This window comes from Volvox carteri (genome assembly GCF_000143455.1).
Source record: "Volvox carteri f. nagariensis unplaced genomic scaffold VOLCAscaffold_68, whole genome shotgun sequence".
Classification (NCBI taxonomy): Eukaryota; Viridiplantae; Chlorophyta; class Chlorophyceae; order Chlamydomonadales; family Volvocaceae; genus Volvox; species Volvox carteri.
Window position 1 is genome coordinate 226,448 of NW_003307611.1, and position 23,889 is coordinate 250,336.

At 56.0% G+C, this 23,889-nt stretch overlaps 3 protein-coding genes across 3 annotated transcripts in view; 2 read left to right on the forward strand and 1 right to left on the reverse strand.

The window, feature by feature from the left end:
* Positions 1-1,266, reverse strand: part of VOLCADRAFT_107509 (uncharacterized protein) — a 4,052-nt gene extending 2,786 nt beyond the window's left edge. The window contains exon 1 of the mRNA XM_002957030.1: positions 95-1,266. Within this exon, the coding sequence (XP_002957076.1) occupies positions 95-1,120 (1,026 nt within the window). The 5' untranslated portion in view covers positions 1,121-1,266. The remainder of the gene's footprint in view (positions 1-94) is intronic.
* Positions 1,267-1,316: 50 nt separating this feature from the next.
* On the forward strand, positions 1,317-9,392 carry VOLCADRAFT_98104 (uncharacterized protein; the record flags this gene model as incomplete). The annotated part of the gene is made up of 5 exons (XM_002956990.1): positions 1,317-1,378; positions 3,155-3,920; positions 5,309-7,031; positions 8,154-8,673; positions 9,047-9,392. 5 exons carry the CDS (start codon positions 1,317-1,319, stop codon positions 9,390-9,392), a joined length of 3,417 nt encoding a protein of 1,138 aa, XP_002957036.1.
* A 3,302-nt stretch (positions 9,393-12,694) lies between these two features.
* VOLCADRAFT_98105 (uncharacterized protein) lies at positions 12,695-23,531 on the forward strand (the record flags this gene model as incomplete). The annotated part of the gene is made up of 23 exons (XM_002956991.1): positions 12,695-12,728; positions 13,224-13,346; positions 14,052-14,272; positions 14,530-14,739; positions 15,003-15,164; positions 15,442-15,519; positions 15,789-16,037; positions 16,167-16,239; positions 16,473-17,515; positions 17,680-17,984; positions 18,307-18,784; positions 18,990-19,141; positions 19,268-19,570; positions 19,893-19,983; positions 20,244-20,516; positions 20,601-20,692; positions 20,952-21,069; positions 21,232-21,299; positions 21,438-21,558; positions 21,699-21,746; positions 22,224-22,346; positions 22,671-23,003; positions 23,235-23,531. 23 exons carry the CDS (start codon positions 12,695-12,697, stop codon positions 23,529-23,531), a joined length of 4,995 nt encoding a protein of 1,664 aa, XP_002957037.1.
* Between the last annotated feature and the right edge of the window lie 358 nt (positions 23,532-23,889).

Sequence of the window (23,889 nt, forward strand, 5' to 3'; positions counted from 1 at the left end):
TGGCTTTCCAAGCAGCCAACCGCGAGGTGACGCGTGCATGCAGGGGTGCAGCGGAATGCGACGACATGTTTTAGTGGGCCTGGCCCGAACCCACCGGGGGTTGGGCGCTACCAGCTGCCGCAACAGCACGAGCAGGCGGAAAACCGCCCCGGCCACCTCCACGACCCCGGCGCAGGCCACCACCCTGGCCCCGACCTGGGGCCTGAAACAGACCGCCATTGCCCTGATGCCTACGGGCCTCCCTTTCTGCCAGGACCTTAAGAGTCACTTTTGCCCGCTGCTTAGCATACTCCTCGTCAAACTCACGGGTAACAGCATCCACCAGCGGCCGCTCCGAAGGCGCAAAGTAACGCTGGTGCAGGGCAACGAGGCCATCACGGCCCCTACGGCTAAATTCCACCAAACAATTGATACGGGCCGAAATAAGGTTATGCATCCAAGCCACATCATACAGCAAGGTATCAGAGGCGCAGGTCAGGGCGACAACCCACTCTTGAGGTAAATTTGAATATCCGAAAAAGCGGCGAATCATAGTCAAACCGGACCGCACCATCTCCAAGACGCCAAGCAAAGTAATCAGAATGCTAAACTCATAAACTAACGAGCCCGCACGATCAGGATGACCCCTCTGCGAGTGCTCTAACTCCTGCCACTCAGGAATTGCCCGAAAATTATGCAAAACCAGATTATCCACCGTCATGGTTCCCGGCAAATTGTGCAGAACATAGTCGGGAAACGGAAACCGCGACCCGGCTGGAGAGCGCTGCACTTGAGGCGACGCAAAATCCTCCGTCAGCGCGCGCAAATCGTATTCCGGACCCGAGGTCGCACCTTGACTATTTAGGCGCGCGCGGACCCCGGCCAGGTCTTGTTGCATCTGGAGTAACATTGCAGCGATGTCCGGCCCAGCAACCGCCGCACCAGACATAGTTGCCGCTCTCGGTACCGCGCTGGGCGCCATTCCGCCTCCTAGCGGCGTAGCGCCGCCACCCAGCAGACCTTGCATATATGGGGAAGGGGGCTGGGAACCATATTGGCCCGGCATCATGGCGCCAGCAACGCCGCAGAAAACGACAAAAACCGCTAAAACGGCTTGGACGGATACTGCTACGGTTGCCATGATCTTCAAGACGATGACGACGGAGCGATAATGGTGCTCCTTCAATCAGGGCACTCTACCCGATGGGTCTTGCTGAAGAGCTGAAAGCACAGCGGAAAAAACAGAAAGCGCGCCGAAGGCGCGGGACCTGCCTCGTTGTTCAGCGCGTGCTGAACAACAAAAACAAGATACAGAAAACCTGCAACACGCGCTATTTATGCAAAAGACGATCCTGAGGACACGGATCGCCGGCCTCAAGTCGTACCACTTAAAACGGCCGTAAGGCCCTACGCCTTAGCTAACCCGGCTCAAGCTTCGCATAGCCCGCATCAAAGTGGGCCCGTCTTCTGCCCGCCACAGTTAGTCGGTAGTCAGGGTCGCGTCAATTCTGCATAGTAAGCAAAATTTAAATATCATTTAGGTATAATCAAATTGTGATAACTTCGATGCTTTACTCAGTTTTGATTCGGTGCACGGTGAACTTACCCCCTGAGTGGAAAGTTCGCAAGATCGAGTTATCCAATTGAACAGTTCAGGATGATAGCTCTTCAGAAAAATTGCATTTGCCGCTTTGATTAGACGCGCAAATGCAACGCACACAGAAGCGACAGCGGCGGGTATCTTCTACGGCCATCTCTTTCCACGTTCCGTCCCTGGTTAAACCAAAGTATGTATTCTTGTATTATGATAAACGAAGCAAACAGGCCATGGAAAATGCCGAATAACTGAGCTACCATAGAAGCACGCGACAGTTAGCCAACATTTAGTAAGGTGCATCTTACCCTATCTAGAGGACGCTACCAGGCTCATGAAAGCCGGCCCTATGTGTTATAGAATAAGAATTGGTGATGCCTACTAATGGAAATAGCCTATAATCATGCCACAATTTGGGGAAAACCTCATTCAACCACGAAATGTCACGGGCACCGTAAGGACGTACCGGTGCTGTACGAACGATGACCAGGATTAGTCTCAGACCTGCGTGGTTACTTCATAAAACTTTACCCGACGTGCCAAACACCTCGTGGTCGCGGAGTTTGCGCCGCCAGAAACGGCGGAAAAGTAGTGACTAATAGTGTGTACCGGTATGGCAAGCGCATGAGGCAGGACTGGAGCGAAACCAGGCCAAAGGCTAATTGTGACACACCAGGAACCAAGAGCTGCTATAGTATCTCAGTTTAACTGAATCGCATGTTTGTTGTTGCGATGTGATTTCCAATGAGTTGCCTCGTTCAACTTTTTTGTAACGTAGCAGCACTTGCGATATCTGCGGCAGTGGTTACTGCAATTAAAGCATTAAAAGCAAATGTCATTTGTCGTCCGAGGTTTTGGAACGTATGGCGGCAACGGCAGCCGATGCTGCCGAAAATTGACCTCAGAGGTCAGCCTTCTTTATCAAATACTTATATGCTGGTCGTCCTTATCGCTGGCACTGTTGTCCACAAGTGACACTGCTGTATGGCAGCCGCGTGCTCTCCTGGAAGGAGGCCATTGCTCGCTTCCTGGGACATCTGACGCCGGCTTGAGCAACATATACTGCGTACTCACTGGAGACAATCGTATGTGCAACGGGCCATCAGCAAAGCTAGCAGCACGAACGAGGTTGCAAGGTCAAACTGATGTTTCGTGTCCGCGGTCGCCGTTGTCGCCTTCTTCTGGTTCGGTAATATGGAACGGAGACAATGCCGCGGACAGCAGCTCAGCCGGGAATCAGCAGCTGCTGCAGCCAGCCCCCTGCACCAGCCTAGACCTGGCTTCGTTATCCAACATCTTCGAGCTGCCACCCAATGGCCAAGTGGCTCTCCGCAACTTGCTCATCACGGGCGCCCTCCTGCCCACCTCACCATATCCGCTGCCCGCCTCCTCCTTCCTTGCCCTGTCTGCATTCAACTTGAGTGCAACTGTGTCATCCTCATCAATCGCAGTAAACGGAGGCAGTAGTGGCGGTGATGGAAGCAGCAATGATACCCAGTCCCCTGGTCGATCTCCACCTTATCCTCAGTCACCTCCGCCTTTGCTGCTGTCCGACCTGCTCATCACCACACCCTCCTGTAGCGCACTGGCGCTGCATCAGGCCGTTGCCTGCGCTGCCTCACCCTCGCCGAACTTCACCATCACACCCTCAGCTCTCGTCGTCCATGAGTTTTCCACGCCCACCGCCGTCATCAGCAATGTAACGCTCACATGCTCAGGCAAACCCGTTCCTTTTCCCTGCTTGGCCAGAGGCGTGGCGAACGGCACGGAGCTGCTACAGGTGATGGCAGAGATGGATGCCCTGATGAAGATGGTCAGCGCATTCCTAACCAGCTCTACACAACAACAGGCCAATGTTCCGATATACCTGTACCTAACTCGAAACACTACGCTCGGCCCTATTCCTGCAGCAGCAAACAGCGACCCTCTGCAGGTCGCTCCTGCCATCAGCTTGGAGACAGCTAGCTTTATTCTTGCTGGGAGCTCTCGCGATCTTGGGAGCGCGACAATACTAAACCTTGCTGGCGTGACTAGCTTAATCATGGTGGGGGGCACCTCATCCATTCAGCTGCGCAACCTGGTGCTGCGGGACCTGCCGTTGGGCCCTGTGTCTGGCATAACTAGCAGGCTTTTGCGGTTGCCCATCTGGACATTCATGCTGGTTGAACGCTTTCTCTTGGGCGCTAGGCGTAAAATCCTGATGCTGTCCGATGTGGTGGTGGAGCTTCCCCGGGAGGAGCTGGCACTCATGTTTGCAGACGCCGTAGGAGAGGCAGCTCTTCCAGAAGAACTGAAGAACGATCTGTGTGCCAAGGGCACAAGTGACTTCATATTCTCGACCTTTCAGGTCCGTCGGTGTGCGCTTTTGGTTTCCGTTGGATTGGCCGTGCGGTTTGTCATTCAGAATGGATAAATGAAAGCCGGATTTGGAGTTCGTTGACACGCTCCCTTTATGCATATGAGCGACCACGCAGCTGCCCACACAGAACGGAGTCGTCGGTGCTTGATTTCTCCGTTTCCATGAGCGTTTGCTTCAGCTTCTGCCAGCATGAACTTCGGCTTTAATAGGTGTAAATACTTGTGTATGTGCGTATGGGCTGAATGACAGCAGAGATGCATATGTTCTGTTGTCTTGCCTTCGAGTATACATACTAAAGAAACGGCCTTGCCTGACCTCCTTGCTTATAATTCGCGCTATTCGCTTGACTGACTGAACAGGCAGAGGCTGTGGAGGCGGATGGCCAAGGGCCGGCTTTGCTTCTTACGTCTGGGAAGACCCTGACTGGTACGGTTTCCTTTGAGGATGTGCTGTTAGTGCTCGACAACAATGGGCCTTGGTGCTGCAGGATAGCAGCTGATACTCCCAATGCCTTTAGCCCAAAAGGCTACAACGTCCACAGCCTCTTAACCTCTCCAAGTGGGGAGGATGTTCTGCAGCAGCCCAGCAATACTGTCCCAAACACGCCTGGCCCTCGTGCAACAAGCCCGCCGGTGATGAAGACCACGTTATCCTCAACTAGCAGCAGCAATAGCAGCATGGCCAGTAGATGTCCTAATGGAAGCGGTAGCATGGTTCCTTTACGTCCCTCAGTGTGCCTCTATGCCCCAGAGGGTGTATGTGGGTCGACAGTGGAGCTGTGGAAATCCTTAACATTTGACTTCGGTTATCCTGACCAGTTCAATAACTATCAGAGTTCGCTGAGTAGGGTGCCATTCAGCATTTGGACGTTTAAATTTAATGCTTCAATCCTCGTCAAGCCAGATAACAACAATAATCAGCCGGCAGTTATAAGAGGCCCCTGCACATTCATGGGCTCCTTTGGCAGCCCAGCAATTGTTTTTGCTGTTTCTTCCCTGGCTAAGGCAATTGTTATCGCCAACACCTCCGTTGCCACTAATGCCTCACTCACAATTCGGGGGTTTTTGTTTGTTGATGTGCCTCCAGCTGGACAATATCCTCAGTTTGTAAACACCAAAACCCCATGGTCTGCTGCATCAAATGGGGTTCCACAGCCACAAACGTCGTCGGCCCCATTTCCAGCTCAGCAGCTATCTGGGAGGCGGCTCAGCAGGTGGTCTACGTCAGTAGGGTCTGCTGATGGCACTTCTGTCAGTAATGGTGATCTCACCCAGCAGCCCATGGGGTACAGCACCACTGGCTATGAGCGAATGGGTGATGAGGATGTCGAGAATGATGATACTGGTCCTGCAAGTGACTGGCATCGTGTATTGCAGGGTCAGCAACGAATGGAGCTGTCAGCAGAGGCAACAGCAGTTGAAGCAATAGGATCCTCGGCAATTTCTGCAACTCAGGGCCTGGACACTGCCATGACAAATTTTACCTCGTGCCTTTGGACCCTGGACTTTGACAGGCGTGCTGCCCAGGCAAGATATGACTTCCTGTATATTCATTCGCTGGATGAGGATGCTGCTGCTGCCGCCATGCCGACTCTTGATAAAGTCCGACCCGTGGGTCTGCCCTATGTCTTCCTGGACACTGTCAGCATTCTGATTCCCCAAGCGGAGCTAGACGTGTTCATCTGGATCTGGGTCACCAACTCCACGGAGGTAGCGGCGAACGCACCTGGCCTGGAAGACCAGCTTAGCAGGATGCTCAGGGGTTCCAGTCTGGCTGCAGAGTCAGCTGCAGCTGTTGCAGGTTTGTTGCCTGCAGCATCGGCAGGACTCAGGGAAGGCACCGTCACCAGCCTCACCTTTGATCGGTTTTGGTGGTGTGGCCTGGAGGGCCGCAACGTCACCCTCACCACCTCGGAACTGTCAGCATTGACAATTGAAGCCCTGCAAAACATGTTTTGGGCCCCACAACACAACCTGTCCTTCACCTATCCCCTCTCCTGGAGCCGGCAGCCTGCATCGGCTACCTCACCCAAAATTTCTGCATCTCGACCAGTTCCAACATCACCCATGCCGCCAGGCCAGCTATTCAGGCGTAGTCCACCAGAGCAGCTTCATGTTTCGTACCTGGATCGGTTACCAGTCCTTGCAGAATCGCAGCCCCAGCCCGCCCCAGCCATGGCGCAGGTTCCCCCACACGAGGCGACCGCAGCAGTAGTCGCCAGAGGTGGCCATGGTAGTACAACAGTTCCTCTTATCGCAGGTATTGTGGCAGGTGGTGTCTGCCTGGCAGCAGTCGTGTCCGGGCTGCTATTGTGGCATTACCGTAAGAAGGCTGCACAGACCCAGCTGCTGAACAAGCAGCTGGGTCTACCTACAAAGGGACAACAGCAGCCAGCTGGTGGAAGTGTGTACAGTGTGAAGGGTTCAACCAGTAGTACATTTGGCAACATCAGCACTCGTGTTAGTAGAGCTATCAGATTCTTCACCACATCACTGCCTGCCAGTGTGCCAGGTATTCTCATCTGTTGTCGTTTTGACTTAGCACCCGCTCCAAAGCAGGATGATGCCCTCAACCCCAACGCAAGCGAGGCAACCGTCAACAGGAATGCTGAGTCACCAAGGAGGCTTGCTGAACAAGTGAGACCAGTCATCAAGGATTTTTATATTGGCTTGTACAAAGACTTCAACAAGACTGTGGAGACTGTCAAGGGTGGCAGCAGTCAGCAGAATGAGCTTCCTGTCCCCAGTTGCGATCATGGGCTCGGGAACAGCTCAGCACGTGTTATGAATGTCCCTACCGGCCCGACTGTAGCGGTTCAGGGATGGAGAGCGGATGGCGCCACGGGGGACCACGCTGGGAAGCAGGAAAGTCCCCAGATGCTGCCGGCGATACAGAGCTCGACCGAAATGGATGGATCATCGAGCTTTGCATCTCAATTTGGCCGGGTGCTCGGGGACAATGTTTTGGATAAGCAACTAACCATCATTGGCGAGCTTGGTCGGGGAGCGCAGGGTGTGGTGTACCGTGCCGTGTGGCGGGGGTTACATGTGGCAGTCAAGAGCCTGCTGCTGCAGACAGACAAGCACGCTTACGAGGCAAGTAGTTGTGTTTGAAGGACCCTGGTATGGGGTTTTAAAGCCCAGCCAGGATGGCGATAAGATTGTATTTAAGCTAGCGTGGCTTGTTCGGGCGATTCCGAACATATCTGGCAAGCAAGGATTAAGTTATCACGTATGCCTCTCATTACCTTGCTTATTGGGATGTTCGTCTTAGTTCGTCTTAGTTACGTTTTAGCACGACCCAAAGGTTACGTCTTAATTCATCAAAATGGAGAGCTCCTCACTGGCGCCCAGAGGCTCTGGCATCACGCTGAAGGCGTAGAATGTCCTGACATCCTATCTTGTGCAGTTTAAGTTATATGTGCCTGCGTATTGTTACCGCTATACATGGCATAGGACTAACAGCTACCGCTGGCCTAGTACTTGCTGTGCTGAGTGTATACCCGTGCCGCACTTTGCTTCCTTATTTATGTTCACCAGCTATTTGTGATCAGCCATGTATCTTCTCACTACATCCATCCATGGCCTTCCCTTCTTGCAGGTAACTGTATCTCCAGCAGCAGCAGCAGCAGTAAAGACCCAGTACGATGCAGTGCAGCAAGCCATCCAGGAGGCCGCTATCAGTGCCAGTGTATCACACCCCAATGTGGTGGCTACATACACCTACATGTTGCAGCGCCTAGGGGAGGAGCCCTCGCAACGGGAAAGGCTGTCATTGCCAACGTCAACAGTAGGACATTCCAGCAGCGCTGAGGTTATTCCCCTGCCTTCACCAGCCCAAGGCAAGTCTATATTTTGTTCTGATCATACATCTATAGCGCGCACCATCATTCGGGGTATTACGATGCCGTCGACTATTATTAGCCTCTGCCTATATATAGAGGCACCGACTAAGGCTACATATATCGTCTATAGCCAGCATGGGCCTAACCGCGGATATCCCATTTCTAAGGTATTACTCCTTCAGCGTGCCACACAAAGCATTATTGGAAAGGGGCGGTCGCGCTCAGTATGAAGTTGCCTGCATCTTTGTCGTTACCAGGTAAATGGTGCGAGAGGTGTAGAGGAAGCTTGCCAGGATAAAGATGCCTGAAGGCTCGAGGTTTTTAAATTCGTCCGAACCAGGTCTAAGCAGCGCTGCTTGCTGCTATTGCAAATGCAGGGTCGCAGCAGGCGGAGGTTTGGAAGCTGACACTCGTCCAGGAGCTCTGTGAGGGCAACAGCTTGCAGCACTGCCTGGAGCACCAAACACTTGTAGGCTGCAGGGCTCAACCTGTGCTTCGAGTCCGAGAGGACGGATGGATGCTGCCCAGTTTAAATTTAAAAGCCACAATCCAGCCCCAAGACGGCGAGCCGCAGGAACAGCAGGCGAAAGACCAGCTGCCGACGGTGGCAGATGGGCGGCTGGAAGGCCATGTCATTCTGACGGTGGCTCTGCAGGCAGCCCGGGGACTGGCACATCTGCATTCCCGCTCCATCATACATGCTGATGTCAGCTCTGCCAACATCCTGTTGAAGCGTGCAGTTGCGAACCAGTCAGCTACAGTGGCTGCCAGGAACAGTACTAGTGCTTCTGTGGCGAATGCGGACCCATACACGTATGGCTATGTGGCCAAGGTCAGCGACTTCGGCTTGTCGGGACGACTTGACCGGGATGCCACCCACATCTCCGGCCCAGCGAGGTACGCACGTTGTTATGCATTGCTCTTGGTGTGTGGCTCCGTATCACAGGTTCCATGGACTAGCTTGCGATATATTTGGCCTTCTTGCCAGGTTTTGAGAATCCAATTCATGACTCCTAGTTTAATGTAGGTGCATGGTCGCAGAATTGGGCCGTGAGAGGTAAAGAATGTGGAAGCATGTAGCCTCTTTCGTTGGCCCCGTTGGCTGTGCTATAGCAGCTTCTTGGAGAAGCTGAAATAGCCAAGCCTGGCTTGCTGGTTTCCCGGAATGTGACATAACCTGGTCGCCCATTCCGTGTGGCTCAGAAAATGTCGAGAAGAGCATATCCATTTCGTCTACCTTAAGAGGAGCGTGTAACCAACCCATCTGCAGGCGCAGCTCTGCCTACTCGGCCCCTGAGCTGGTCAGGTACGGCAAGGTCAGCGCGGCTGGTGACGTGTACGCATTTGCTGTGGTGATTTGGGAGCTGGTGCTGGGTGCTCCATTGCCGGTGCTGCTCCGATGCCGGCCCGAGGGCTCCCAGCTGCAGGCCTGGCTGGTGAAGCAATCCCGCATTAACCCGGAAGAGGCGGAGGCGCTTCCACCTGACATCCTGGTGTGGCCAGAGGATGTGCACCCGGGTCTCGTGGCCGTTGTGGAGGAGTGCCTGAGGGCGGATCCATCGGCCAGGCCTAGCATGGCCTCGGTTTGCGAGAGCTTGCGGCGTTTCCTAGATTAACTGGCTGCGTTGCGTGTTCTAGAGTATTGGTTACGTTTGGCTACGATGGCTACGATGATGTGCATTTGTGATTGTGGGGGCCTAACGGTGGTGCTGTATACGCTGACTTAACGTTTGCGAAATGGACATCCTACATTCGTCCATGCCTTATAAGCCAAAATTCGTCCATCAGGGACAATATTGCATATTGTGTGCTTTGGTTGAATATTGTCCTGCCTTTTGTATTTCCCAGGCTACGTATCTGGTATGTTGGAGCTTCGGTGATCCTCTTGTTCCATATTTCCTGCTTGTCGTCTTTTGCATTGAAGGTACTTCCAATCCATGAATATCAAATGGGAGCAATCATTCCCTATTTTGCTTCCTCTATAATTTTGTCTTGTGATTCATTTTAGATTGTGCCTAGTTTACCCCTGGCTGTACATTTTTATGCCCGTCAGTAAAGTGCATGCCCGAGTAGGGCCTGTGCGTGCGTACCTTTTTGTTGCATACATTTGCACTGTCTGCTGTTGACGACGGATGACGCTTGCCTAGCTACCAAAACCACGCCGATAGACGTTAAAGCTAGGCAGCCTGCATATGAGCCCCGTCAATCGAATTTTCGTCTTTCTTTTTGATTTACCATGGATGCGTGGTAAAACCCCATGTATGCAATGTCAGGCGAGCGGATGTGGATCCTGACGAACACTTCATAATGTTGTGTGTGTATCACACGTTGAGATGCGTCACCCTCCAGACATGTAACGGGCGCATACGAGCCTCGCTGCTGAGGGGGCCCAAGGGCCAGGGGGCCGAAGACTGTCCGAAATAGGTGGACATCTTCAAAATGCTGTCTCGAAATTCCGCAAGCTTCTTACGGTCAGGGCGCTTGCTGGCTCGCGAAAGAGCGTGGGCATCAGGTCCCCAGATCTCACCATAGGCCATAGGAAAATGGAATGAACGTGTACTGCAAAGCACCTCATTAGTAGGTCAGGGGCCCACAACTTATAGTTGTCTAAGCTTAACTGATAAGCTGGAGACAGCATTTCCCCCGGCCTCGGTGAGTGGAAAAGATCTTCTCCGGTCCGTGGGCCAAGCCTAAATACCGTGCACCCCGTACTACAGGGATGGCCTCTCCTACCAGATGCAGGCCCACTGTAGAAGATTTATAGTACGGCACACGTATTGTCGATGAATACACGCTATGGCGCTCCGCCAGCATGTATAAGAGGCATTTTCAGCTGCTAGCTAATGCACCTACACAGGCACATGCGTTCCACCTTGGAGTTTTGAGCAATACCCATGAGCTCGCACTTCTTAACGTGTAAGGTATTAATTAAATTTATTGGTTTTAATGGTGAGGTGCTGACGAGACTGGCGGAATCGGGCGGAGGTTCTAGGGAGGAGGCATGTAATTTTAAACCTGAGAGGCATTGATGCACTAATGCTATCACTAGGACACTACTCTTGCTTTGGTCGGTATAGCATGCCATCCTTGGCCATTTGGTGGCGGCGTATTCGGGCCCCTGGCTGGTGTCTGCCAGCAATCACTACAAATTTTGAACAACTGGTAGGGTCGTGTCTCAGGCACGGTCTTTGCTTCGTTGGCCATAGATCTACAAGACATGTGGTGCAGCAGCTCTCTCCGGCGTCGCAGGTGGCGTATGCAGCGTTACACCTCTTGAACGGAATTCGCTTGCGAAAGGCGGACGGCAGGTATTGGGCGCATGAGTTCATCATGCGGTACAGGAGGGTGCAGCAGTCGGTATGCACTGATACTCCTAGGCTAGTGTGTGTTTCGCGTATGTATGTGGGATATGGCATTCGGGCCGTGACACTACATAGTACCGGCGGGTTCAGGAATTATATATGTATATATGCATGCAGGTGCAGTAAACAATAATTACTCGCCGTGGCATGTTGGCAAAAGTGGGCGCTTGGGGCTGCCGACCCGGTGACCAGCTCGTGTGTCTGCTGGTCCCTGTCTTGCGCCTCCGTTTCCCCGCCCATTGCTGGTTAGCTGTCCATCCATCGCATCATGTACTGATGTACATGATCGTGCAGTATGCCTGCACGCGTGAAGGCGCAAGCCGCGGCGGTTGCGCAGGCCCCGCCTCGCCAATCGTGAGGACTGTATGCTTCCCAGCTCGTGATCACAGTATTTGTCCAATCGTTCATAAGGCTCCCAATCGTTCATAAGGCTGCTACATGTAACATCTGCTGAACTGATTCCGGTCACGTTCCCTCTCCCGGGTCGTCTGGTCCTTGCTGCTCTCACTCACCGAGCGAGGGTCATACTGTTATCATTCGAGCCGAACACGTACTGCAAATAACACGCTCTTATACGTATTTAAGTTCGCTGAGAATTCGTAAGGCAGCGACGTGGCAGTTGCTGTATGCACGTTTCGTTCAAGTTTCGCTACGCGATTTCCAGGTAAATTCTGCTTTGTGTAACTTATTAGTCGTGGAGAGTTTTAATGATTTGTACCCGAAACTACGAAAAGGCTTCAATATCTGGGGCAGTGCGCCTGCGGGGCCGCTAAGCGGGCCGCCTGCAGGTTTTTTTTCAACAGTCCGGTGCGTATGTACTAAGCTCATGGAGGCTTTGACCTGTGTTATTGTTAAGTTAAGGACGTCCTCTGGGGCGAAAACGGTTTTGGCGCGCGAGCCCGGGCGGGCGGCGGGTGTTGCTGCACTGGTGCACCAGTCTTCGTAGGTCTGTTTTGCAGTGTATAACTTCTAATTAAAAATGAGCTGGATAAAGTATTGGTTAATATTACTGAAGGTTGCGAACAACGCTCTATTCCGGGCTGATGTCATTCAAAGCCGGTGCATCAAGCTCCAATTTCCCCTAGCAACCGTCACATGTATAATTTTCTTACTGAAAGCGATTGTTTGGAAATGTTATATAATAACGTAACGTAAAGGACGTGCGCTGGGGTGAAAGCCTTTGTTGGAGTCCAGGGAGGCTTCCCCTCCCGATGTATACACCCTTGCATAGATTTTTGATCTTAGTCGTAGTATCGCTGATGCAGCATATGGTTTTTGGGTATCTTAGCCCAGCCAGGTGTGTATTCGACCATGACTTTCGTTAAGAGCTGCGGCAGGATGGAGCTGCGCATAAATGGCCAGCACTTTGATGTGGCTCCAGAATCGGCCAATATTTCCTTGGCAACCTTCATTAAATCTACAACTTTGCTCAAGGTGCAGTGCAATATTGCTGTCAATCCAGCAGTTATAGATGTCAAGCCCTATTTTCTAGCTGCGCGTTCACGCTCCTGCATATCTCCTTATGTTTCATATTCTTTAAACTTACACATGATCATATGGTTGTCCAATCCACATATGCACCAAATGACAGTTAGTCCTGGGTTTCACCAGGGACCAAAGATATTGGTGTGCATTTGATCTGTGCCAATTCTCAACCCAGCACAGAGTGTCAAAGTTGCGTGCGGTGAAGGTGGTTGCGGGGCTTGCACGGTCGCAATCGAGGAGGAGCGCAATGGTGGGTCTAATAGCACCGCTTTTTCCTGCCGCGGCACCGGCACAGTTCGTGCAATTACGAGCTTCACGGCAAGCTCTATACTGCATCAAGTCGTCTCCTCTCTGTTATGTTATTCGGTGAATTTTGCCGTCGTGTTCGTTGTCGTCGTTCTTGAACTGTCCGACACATCCCCTGCGGAATTACTCGCGTGTACTCTGCTCGCATTAAAGTGGCTGTGTGTTTAGCAACGGGATCAGGCTTTTTCACCAATCCTCTGCTTCCATTCTCGTTTCCAACATCCCCCATCCCTCCACATTTTCTCTGCTTCTCTGCTCGCGTTCCTACGTTCCTGGTGTCGCACATGCCCCCAGGCCATCCCCACCTGCGCACCCTCAACTCCTGCCTTGCGCCCGTCTACTCGGTACTGGGCCGCTCCGTGATCACCGCGGAGGGCCTTCCGGCAGCAGAGCCGTACGGCACGTCGCTGGTAGCAGGTACGGCCATGTATGCGTGTGGAACGCATCGCAGGTTGCGCTGGGCGAAAGGGTAGTGTGTGCTTGTTGGCTAAATGTGGCCTTGAAGTGACCAGATAGGCGGTGTCGACATGGTGTCGGACCAACCGAGTCAGTTCTGAATCCAGGATTCTAGATGCGCAACCGTGGATCCCATTCTGGTCCTTCTGCCTCCAGTCAACTTCATCATACAATTCATTGCTTGCACAAAGACCCATATCACTAGTATTGCACACGAGGTTTGCTCATATAGTAATGAACACGACACGACAGAAACCGAGTTGTTGTTACGTCAAGGACGGCCGAGCCACCTAATGGTACGGCACATGAAAGAAAGCAACGTCAGGCGATGTGGGTCAAACCATGCGGGGCGGCTCAGAGCACCTTCCATTAGTCATTGTAATTCTCGGGCTGCTCGCGCTACTGTTAAGGTTACCGTTACTAAATTTTCTTCAATAAGTGATTGTACGTCTTCGGTGCGACCCACATCGCGTTCGCGAACCATAACGTCTGGCAAAGGTCCAAAAGGTTAGCTAGGACTGGGGACTCACTGCTATCCTAAAACGGTAAAAGATGATCTATTAGCAGGAGTATGTAATCCCGTCCTCACGCACCCTAAGGCAGGCTGTCCAGGATGGGCAGCGTCTTTCACATGTTTTACCCCTATTGTGCACTCACTTCCCTCAGGGCGTCTGTCCGAGTTCCATGCGTCACAGTGCGGGTACTGCACTCCTGGGTTCACGGTCGCATGTCACGCAGCACTGCACAACGCAGCTGCTGCTGCCGCTGATGGTGGTGCCGCTGCCACCGCCATGCCAGCTACTCCGGATGACGGCTCGCTGCTGCGGGCGCTGGATGGCAACCTGTGCCGGTGCACGGGCTACCGACCCATTGTGGCGGCATGCAGGGTGGGTGCCTGAGGGGATGGAGGTCGGAGGTGGTGTCCGCATGTGTAGGCGTGTGTCGGGGAGGGCGGAGGACCCGCGGGTCGTTTGGACAGCCTGGCGCGTGGCTCCGATACACCCGTCTTCCCTTCCCATGTGCTCCAAGGTGGTCCAAAATGGCATTACACCCTTCGTGCATTGACAGTAATGTCAAGAGCAGCCGCATACGAACCTAACAATCCGAACAACCGTTTCTTTGGTTGCCTTTGGTGGTCTTGTAGAGCCTGGCAGCGGAGGTGACGGACATCGAGGACCTGTGCCGCCGCCGTACGGCAGGCGCTACTGCGGCTGGATCCATCTCACCAGTCGCTGCTACTGCCTGCGGCAGCGGCACTGCCGACGTAACCAGCAGTGGCAGTAGCGGCAGTAGTGGCAGTTGCGGGGACTCCTCCTGTACGGAGATCTCCCTGGGATCTCGCCAGGTGCTCAAGGTAGGAGGGAGGGGGGTAAGGGGGGTAAGGACAGGGGTGAGGGAGCTTCAGTAGCTCGGTATTGGAGTACACTGCCTTTTGCTCCGGCAGCATGGCATCTGCTCGCCTTGCTTGCTGGTGCGGAGTTGTCTTGTTGAAGGGCTGTGGCCTCGGGCGAGCGAGAACCTAGGTCACCATCATTAGGGTCTCCCATAGACATACATACATACAAACATATATTTCTTTCACGTGTAGCTGGCGCCGCCTCACCGCCTTCACCGCAGGTACCCCGCTCCCTGGAGCAGCTGGTTTCGGAGGCAGGCCGCCTGGCAGCAGCCGCAGCAGGCAGGTCAACCCCCTCCTGGCGGCTGGTGGCGGGCCACACGGGGCACGGGGTGTTCAAGGACTGGCCGCTGGAGGAGGAGGTGCTGGTGGCGGTGGCGGAGGTGCGGACAGGGGCCGGGGAGGGAGGGGAGGGGAAAGACGCAAAAAGACACAAGAGGCAGGGAGGCAGCTCTGGCCGGGGCCGTTGTCGAGCTGAGTTGTACATATGTGTCGTACTGAGGAAATGTCGTGCCGCTAGTATACGGACATGATGCTTCATGAACCATGAGCCGTTTGCTGCACACGCTCGATGTATGGACTGGATGTAATCGACTGGCAGGAAGGCGCTCCCTTTCATCAGGTGGGAAGCATACGGCAGCGGTCGCATGGCCCGCGCAGGTTCCGGAGCTGCGGCGCTTGGAGATCATGGCGGCGAACGATGGCCTTGTGAACTGTGAAGAAGCAACGTCGGCGAGGGTGAGTATTGAAAGCGAACATGGAGGCAGGGAAGGCGTGGGGGAGCTGGTTGTGCAAGTGGTGGCTATGTGCATATTGTGCATATCAAAGCTAAATATAACCGTCAGGTCTTAGCGACCAAGTTCCAACGACGCCAGGATTCCACAAACGAAGATGCGGGTGGTATGTATACGGCATATCGCCGTGACAACTATGCTAGGCCCCTACCCTACTTTCCTTAGAAAAGAACAGCTGTCCCACTTCGGGGGCCCCCATGTGGTGCTTCCCAGGAGGTGTCGTACCATCTCCACATCGGCGCCTGTACCACACTGGAGCGGCTGGCTGCCCACCTGGCGCATAGGGCCCAGGGGGTGGCAGCGGAGGAAGAGGTAGCAGTAGCGGCGGTGGCACCTGGGGGAACCGGGGCCGACAACAACAGCGATGTGGCGGGTACGGCATTCGGTGTACGGCAGTGGGCGGCGGAGACGTCGGCCCATTTGTACCGTATCGCCGGCCGGCACGTGCGGAACTCCGCCACGGTGAGTGGCCCCTGGTTCCCTTGTCCCTGGGGCTTCGGAGCGCGTAAGCAGAGCGCCCGGTTTGAGTTCAACTGATAGATTGCTTGACCTGGTTGTCGGTTACGTGGTTGGTTGGTTCGTTGGTTGCAGGTTGGAGGCAACTTGGTGCTCGCCCGCGAGCGCTCCCTGCCTAGTGACGTCGCAACTCTGTTGGCTGCGGCCGGTAAGTTCGTTACCTCGGTAGTTAGGTTGCTTGCTCTTTTCGAATGCTCCTGCAGCAACGGCCGACTATTTGCTTACTGTGCTTTAGGGGCTCGTTCCTGCCGGGAAACGCTGACAATTTATCCGTGACCATTAACTGCCAACCATCAGCCGTCTTAGTCGATGAGGGATAACTGCCAAGACCGGATCACAGGATCCATCCCCAGCCGTCTGCTCCCGGTCCCGGTCCTGCAGGGTCGGAAGTGGAGCTGGTGGTGGTGTCATCTGACCCAGAGACCCACGGGTCCGTCCGCCGCGCTGACCTGCTGGAGTTCGTCACCGGTGCCGCGCCCTCCCTACCGCCTGGCGCCTCCTACATCCTGACGGCGGTGCGTGTGCCGCTGCCGCCAGCCGACCCACGGGTCAGATTCTGGAGCCATCGTATCGCCGAGCGTTACAGCAACGCCGCTGCGGTGGCCAACGCCGCAGTCCTCGTCCGCCTGTCCGCCGCTGAAGAGGCAGAAGGTCCGCGGCCCGTGGTGGAGGAGGTGAGGATCGTGGTGGGTGTCCGTACTCCTGGCGGCGGCGCTTCAGCTCCCGGTGCTCCACATGATTCGCTTTCGGAGCATAACGCCGCTAAGCTGAAGGACGCGACAGTGGTCCTGCTGGACGGCTGGCAGTGCCTGCGCGCGAAGGCGGCGGAGGCGGCGCTCCGGAACCAGGCCGCCACCGCAGCCACCGTAGTGGCTGCACTGGAGGCCCTGGCGGCGACGGACCTGGCGGAGGTGACGGCTGCTGCTAGTGCTACTGCGGCGGCAGCAGGGGATGAAGAAAAGGCAGTAGCCGCCGTGACCATCGCGCAGGGACTGGTTGCACAGGGGCTTATGGCGTGTCTGGGCCTATCGCCAACGCCGCCGGCGGCGGAGATTCAAGCGGCGCCGGGGGTGGACGTGATCAAGGCCGCCGCCGGTGTGGAAAACGGCGACGGCGATGGAGGTGCTGACTGTGTCCACGGCGCCGCCAAGGTTGCCGTACACGAAGGTGTCAACGGCGATGCCGATGGCGCTGCTGAAGCCGCCGTCATCATTAGCGCCAACGGACACGGCATAACGGCACATTCGCGACCGGATCAGCAGCCGCAGCAGCCGCAGCAGCCGCAGTGCTCGTCCATGTCGTCACCGCCACCGCGCCGCATGCCACCCCCACCCTTGGTGGAGGGTCGCCAGTTCCTGACTGATGCGGTTCCGGAGCTGCTTCCAGTGACTCAGCCCGTACCCAAACTGGGGTCTAAGTTGCAGGTGAGACATATAGGAGCTCCTGATGCCTGCGATGTAGGAACCCGCTATCCCCTCGGTCCTCATGCCTCTGCTGTGGCAGCAGACGCCACCCTTCATGTCCTGCGGTTCCCACCCAACCGCTAACTGCTAACTGCCTAACCACTAACTCCACTGTCTCCGTCCAGGCGTCCGGCACGGCGCTGTACACCGAGGACGTGCCCGTACACCGGGGTGCCCTGTACGGCGCGTTCGTACTATCGGCCCGCGCTTGTGGGCGGCTGGCGGGTATCGACGCCTCTCCCGCTGTGTCCCTTCCGGGGGTGGTTCGCTTCCTGGGTGCCTCCGACCTGGCCGGGGTGGGTCCAGGGGGGGCGCTCAACGCTTGCGAGAAGCCTCCCGTGGGGGCCGGAGCTGCGGAGAAGACGTTCTTGGAGGTGGGCGGAAAGTGCGAGTTCGCTGGACAGCTGGTGGGCGTCGTACTGGCAGATAGGTACGGAGGTGTACGGAGCAGCTTTTTGGCTTCAAATGGGCGCTTAGACTTGTGTGTCGAATTTTACGTGGGAGCTCCAGTCGTACACTTGAAACCTGTCCGCATTCGATTATGTGAATGGTTGTTTCAGTTTGTTGTTGAGTTTACAAAGATGGCATCCATGCGTATGTGCTGTGGCTTACGTGGCAACACGTGAACGTAGTTCGTTAGTACTGCATGTATGTCCGTACATGCGCAGTATATTTTGGTAGTTAAGACGTACTTTGAGCCACCTGCGTCCTTGCGGTCCTTATCGCGGCCTTTCTCCCGGTGATCTGAACAGCCACGTGGCTGCGCAACGCGGCGCCAAGGCCGTACACTTAATGTACGACACATCGACTGATGGCGACGCACCGCTGCTTTCCATTGCGGATGCCGTACGTGCGCGATCTTTTTACCAGCTCCCAGGTTTGCTTCCTTCCTTTCCAAGCGGCAATACATACGGCGACAAGAACAGCGTTTTGTCAAAAGGCGGGTCTGACGTCGACAAAGTTCTGTCAACGGCAGCTGCGCCGGCGGCGGCGGCGCTAACTGCAGCAGCGCTTGGCGGCGGCGAGCGTGACGAATCAACCGCCATCGCAGGTGTGCCGGGCTCGGCGTCTCCACCGCCGCGGCCTTCCACTCTGCGTGTTGTTTGTGGCCGCTACTTTACCCCTTCCCAGCTTCACTTTTACATGGAGACTCAGAGCGCGGTGGCCTGGCCCGACGAGGACGGCTGTGTGGTGGTGCACAGCTCGTGCCAGGGACCGGATTTCGTACAGGTGAGTGTACGAGGGGGACCTGGGAAGGGAGGGTGGGAACAGCCACCCGGCCCCTTACCACCCGGGCCCTTACCACCCGGCCCCTTGCCACCCGGCCCCTTACCACCCGGCCCCTTACCACCCGGCCCCTTACCACCCGGCCCCTTACCACCCGGCCCCTTACCACCCGGCCCCTTTGCCGACTTTTTGCGGTTCCCCTTTCCAGGGTGGAGTGTCCGCTGCACTTCAGCTGCCCCTGAACAAGGTGCTGGTGAGGTGCAGGAGGGTGGGGGGAGGATTCGGAGGGAAGCTCACCTTCGCACGTCGAGTCGCCGTCGTGGCGGCGGTCGCGGCCGTCGCCACCGGTCGCCAAGTCCGGTAAGGTCGAAGCTTTGATGGCTCCATGTGTGTTACGGTTCGAGCTTGCTTGCCGGACGAATCGACTCCGGTAACCTCCCGTCACCTCTCGTGTCCCCTACCCCCTCTTGTCGTACGTCACGTCAGGATCTCAGTGCCTCGCAATACTGACGCAGTAATGTGGGGCGGCCGCTGCGAGACAGATGTGTCGTACGTTGCCGTACTAGATGATTGCCCGGCGGAAGACGGCGATCCCGACGCCAGCAGCAGCAACGTCCACGGCCAGCAGGATCAGACGTCTTCACCTCATCAACGGCGGGCGCCACCTCGCTTTCGTGCCCTGGACATCCACGCGGTGATGATGGGAGGCGCCCAGAAGGATATCAGCTTCATAGATGCCATGGGTATGATCGCGGCAGTGGATAGCGTGTACGACATACCCGCTTTCAGGTGCAGTACAGTCGTACAAGGGGGTCGCGGTGGTTCCCAGATATAGAAGCACGCAGGAGAGTGTTGTAATGTGCCTCAATCTGACCCATGAATTGGGGACTTGTCTGCCGTTCAGGATGTAAAGGCAGTGTGTGTTGTATGATTGGGACTTCAGGACTGGTATTGGAGGGGATCCGGGATTGGATTTGGGCACCTCTGTAAGCTTTTGACCTGATGATGACACACCGGGACCATTATTGCCCATGCCCATCCGACCTGTTTCCATGTCTCCTCGGCTTATGTGGCTTTGTTGATGTGTACGAGGATACCGTATCTCATGCAGGCTGGAGGTTGCGCTGGCGCGCTGTAACCTGCCACCCCGTACGGCAGTACGGGGCCCCGGTGAGATCAATGCCACCATGGTCATTGAGCAGGTGAGTCGGGTTGCCGGGACGTGTGTGTATATGGGCGGGCATCCGTAAAGCGTACGATTATACGGCATGATATCAGCACGATCTGGGTGGCGGCGATCGGAACCTTTTGTTGTGGTGTTGCACAGGGTGTCAAGAGCCATTGTGTGTACGGCGCAGTGTAGTACAGACAAAGTGCATCAACTGGCCACCGATCCGTTCCGCGATCCCACAAAGTTGGATTTCCTTGGATTCACACGGGTTTTGGATTCTGGATCCTCCAGATCATGGAGCACGTGGCGGCCGAGCTGAAGGTGGATCCAGAGGCCTTACGCGAGGCCAACTTCCTCAAGGCGCCGCCGCCGCCACCGCCGCCATCACCAGAGCCGGACTGTGCGAATGACGTGGCCACTGCCCCGGGTCAAGGGGTGGCGGCAGCGGCGCCGATGGAGCCCGTCGTCACGACCGCGTTAGGCAAGACCATCCCGCTGCGGCAGTACACCCTGCCGTACATGTGGTCGCGGCTGCAGCGGGTGGCGGACTGGGAACGAATCAAGGTACGGCGTCGTGGCTCTTCTTGGCCCCTTTCCCTGTTGACCAGGCCCCTCCCTCTCCCGCTGCACACACTGACACCCACACAGGCGGCTGTTGAGTCGTTCAATGCGACCAGCCCCTGGCGCAAACGGGGCGTGGCCATGATACCCACAAGGCGAGTCGGGGGAGCGGCTCAGGGGTGCGTGTGTGAGGGCTCGCTAAGCGCCGTGTTGCCTTTAACCGTGTGAGGAAAAGGTTCGGAAACATCCGCTACCGTCAACATCCGTTACCAAAGTCTGATCCACCTGAAACCTGAAAGAAAGCCCCCACATGCTGAGCAGTTCAAAGGCCCTATAAGCCCCTAATGCCCTGCACGAATTTGCCGTAGATATCTGGTACTTGTATGGCACGTCTGGGTCGTACAAGTTGACCGCATAATGCCGTACTCGCCTTCGCAGGTACACTATGTATCGCGGCAAAAAGCCGGCCTACGTGAGCCTGCTCCAGGACGGTACGGTGCAGGTGGCTTGTCATGGCGTGGAGATGGGCCAGGGGCTGTGGACCAAGGTGGCGCAGGTGGGGGCGCCGGGGGAGCCCCAGGGAGGCACCGTGTGTGTATTGGGGGTGCGTGGGTTTCCCTGTTGCCTCGCCACCTGGCCGACCCGCCCACCGACTGGCACGCCCGACCCAGTAACCCCCCCTCCCCCCCCTTCCTCCTCCCCCTCCCTGGACGTGCAGGTGGCGGCTCTGACTCTGTCCGAGGTGCTGCCCCACTCTCGTCGGCCGCTGGACATCAGCTTCATCAGGTGAGCGGCTGAGCACGGGAGCGTGTAACCCTTTCAGACCACCTGCGCAAGCATGCAGCTTCGCCCTCACTCACTCCCTCGCTCCCTCCGGGGCCCCGGCACGGGCTCCCTCTTGCCCCGCCGGCCCCCTCCCTTCAGGATCTGCGACAACAGCACCGAGCTGCTGCCACACAGCGGGGTGACCGGCGCGTCCACCACAAGCGAGATTGCATGTGCGGCTGTACGGCTGGCGTGTCTGCAGCTGCTCAAGAACCTTCGGGTAGGGTGGGTGGGGTGGCGCCGGGGAGGGTTTGGGGTGCTGTTCAGCAGGACTTAATACGCAGCTGGTGATGTCGTACCTGTGTCGTACCACACGCCATGTTGCACTACCCCCTGTGTTGTTGCGGCTGTCTGCTGCAGGAGTTTGCCCTCCCCAAGATGGCTGGAAGGGAGGACTTCGGGCTGCGGGTGCGTGGGTATGTGGTGGGCGTGGCGGGGTAATTGGGAGGAACGGCGCACGGTCAGCTACGGAACGGAATGAAACGCACCAGAGCAGCCACTTGTTTTGTACCGTGGCCTACCATACTGGATATGCCATACTCCTTGCGATGTCGTATACGTCACAACTTTGCAATCGTTACCTGTTGGTGTTGCAGGACTTGGTGGCGGCGGTCTCAACTCCAATGGGTGTCATGGTACGGCAGTGAGTGTACGGCATTGGGCGAGAGCGGGGTTTTACCCGGGAGGCTCTGGGGTCCATGGCGTATTGTTACGGCAGGTGGAGGGTGAGGGGTTGAGAAACTGACAGACGGATAGGATTGCGCCAACTGCTGCTGCAGACGCGAGGCAAGGAGGAGTAGGTTCGCATGTCTTGCAGGGTGACTGTACGTCTGGTCAATCTCACTTCCTCCTCTGCCGCATCTGTCCGCCGTTGCCCTCTGCCAGGCCCCCCTGTCTGCCTTCGCCTGGGGCGGTCAGTCCGACCTTCCGGAGAGCTCCAGGGGGGTTGCGGTCGGTCCCCTGGCCCCGCAGTACCACGTGATGGGGGTGGCTCTGGGGGTGGTGGAGGTGAGGAGGGGAACCGGGGTAAAGGTGGGAGGTGGGGGGTTGACTGCTGCTGGTGGACTTGGGCCCGATTTGTCCTTGTGCGAGTCATCAGCTTTCTGTTCCCCCCCTGTATTGGTCGTATCAGGTCTGTGCGCCTCTGTCTCTCTCATCCCTCTGAAAGTGTCCCACTGCTGCCGGGATTAGAGGGGTCTGGGAGACTGGGACTCGCAAAGGAACTGTCTCCTGGCATTGCCGCCTGTCTGTGCGTTTCGAAAATCATCTGGGAATGTTTTTACAGCATCATAACCGCTTTCCTCTCTGCCACTCACTTCCTCTCCTCCCCAGCTCTCCGCCTTTCACCCCACACACATAAAACGCTTTCTTAAAACGTTCCTTCACCTCCGACAGGTGGATATCCTTACGGGTGATCGTCGAGTGCTCCGCTCCGATATCATGTTCGACCTGGGTCGCCCGGTCAACCCCGCCGTGGACCTGGGCCAGGTGGAGGGAGCGTTCGTACAGGGCTTGGGCATGATGCTGCAGGAAGAGGTCACGTACGACAGTACGACAGGCGCGCTCGTACAGAACAGCACCTGGAACTACAAGCCGCCGTCGGTGTCCTGTGTCCCGCAGCAACTCAATGTGCACATGCTGAATGACGCACCGCTGGCGTCGGAGGTGGGAAGGGGCTTTGGCACGGTAGGCCGTTCATATGGCCCCATAATACACACACCATCGACGTCAACGAAATTGCAACGAAGCACCGTCGGTTGGCGACGGTGACCTTCCTTTTCTGCGTCCTTCCATTTTGCCTGGTTGCGGCCCCGCTGCCTGCTCGGAACACACTGGGTCGTGTACACTACGATGCACCTCACGTTTCCACCCCCGTACCTGCCTTACTTGGTACAGGGTCCAGTAAGCTCCAAGGCGTGTGGAGAGCCGCCCTTGCTACTGTCGGCGGTGGTCCTGGCAGCATTACAGAGAGCCACTGCGGCCGCTCGGACGGCAACGAGCACCTCAGTAGGCAGCACCAGCAACGGCGGCGACGGGAGTGGCGCTGGCCAAGTGATGAAGGGCAGTGGTGGTGGCAGCGCGCGAAGTGGGTTCGTTCCCCTGCTTGCCCCCGCCACCGTGGAGAGGGTTCGTGTGATGTGCGGCAGGGAGGGAGCTGCGGAAATCATCAAGAGAAACCTAAGCAATTGGTGATGAATGAAGTATGCCGTTTACTGCGGCGGTGTTAGCAGCAAGTACGTTCTTGGAAGAAATACGTCCCAGTAGAATGCGCGAAAATCTGTGCTATGAATTTCGCCTGGTGAACTGGTAAGGGCCTTCTGCAACCGTAAAGACACTCTAAGAAGCGTACGACATTTATACGGCGTGCACTTAAGTTTTGGAAGATACTGCATTGGATTGATGCATCGTACAATGTCATAAATTCGTCTGACTACAATTTATTAAGAGTTGCTCATGTAGGCATTCTCATCATTGGTAGCTGAGGAACTCGCGCACCACCTTGTGATTAAATCACTATGATGCATTGGGGGTTTAGGCGACGCTGTTTAGG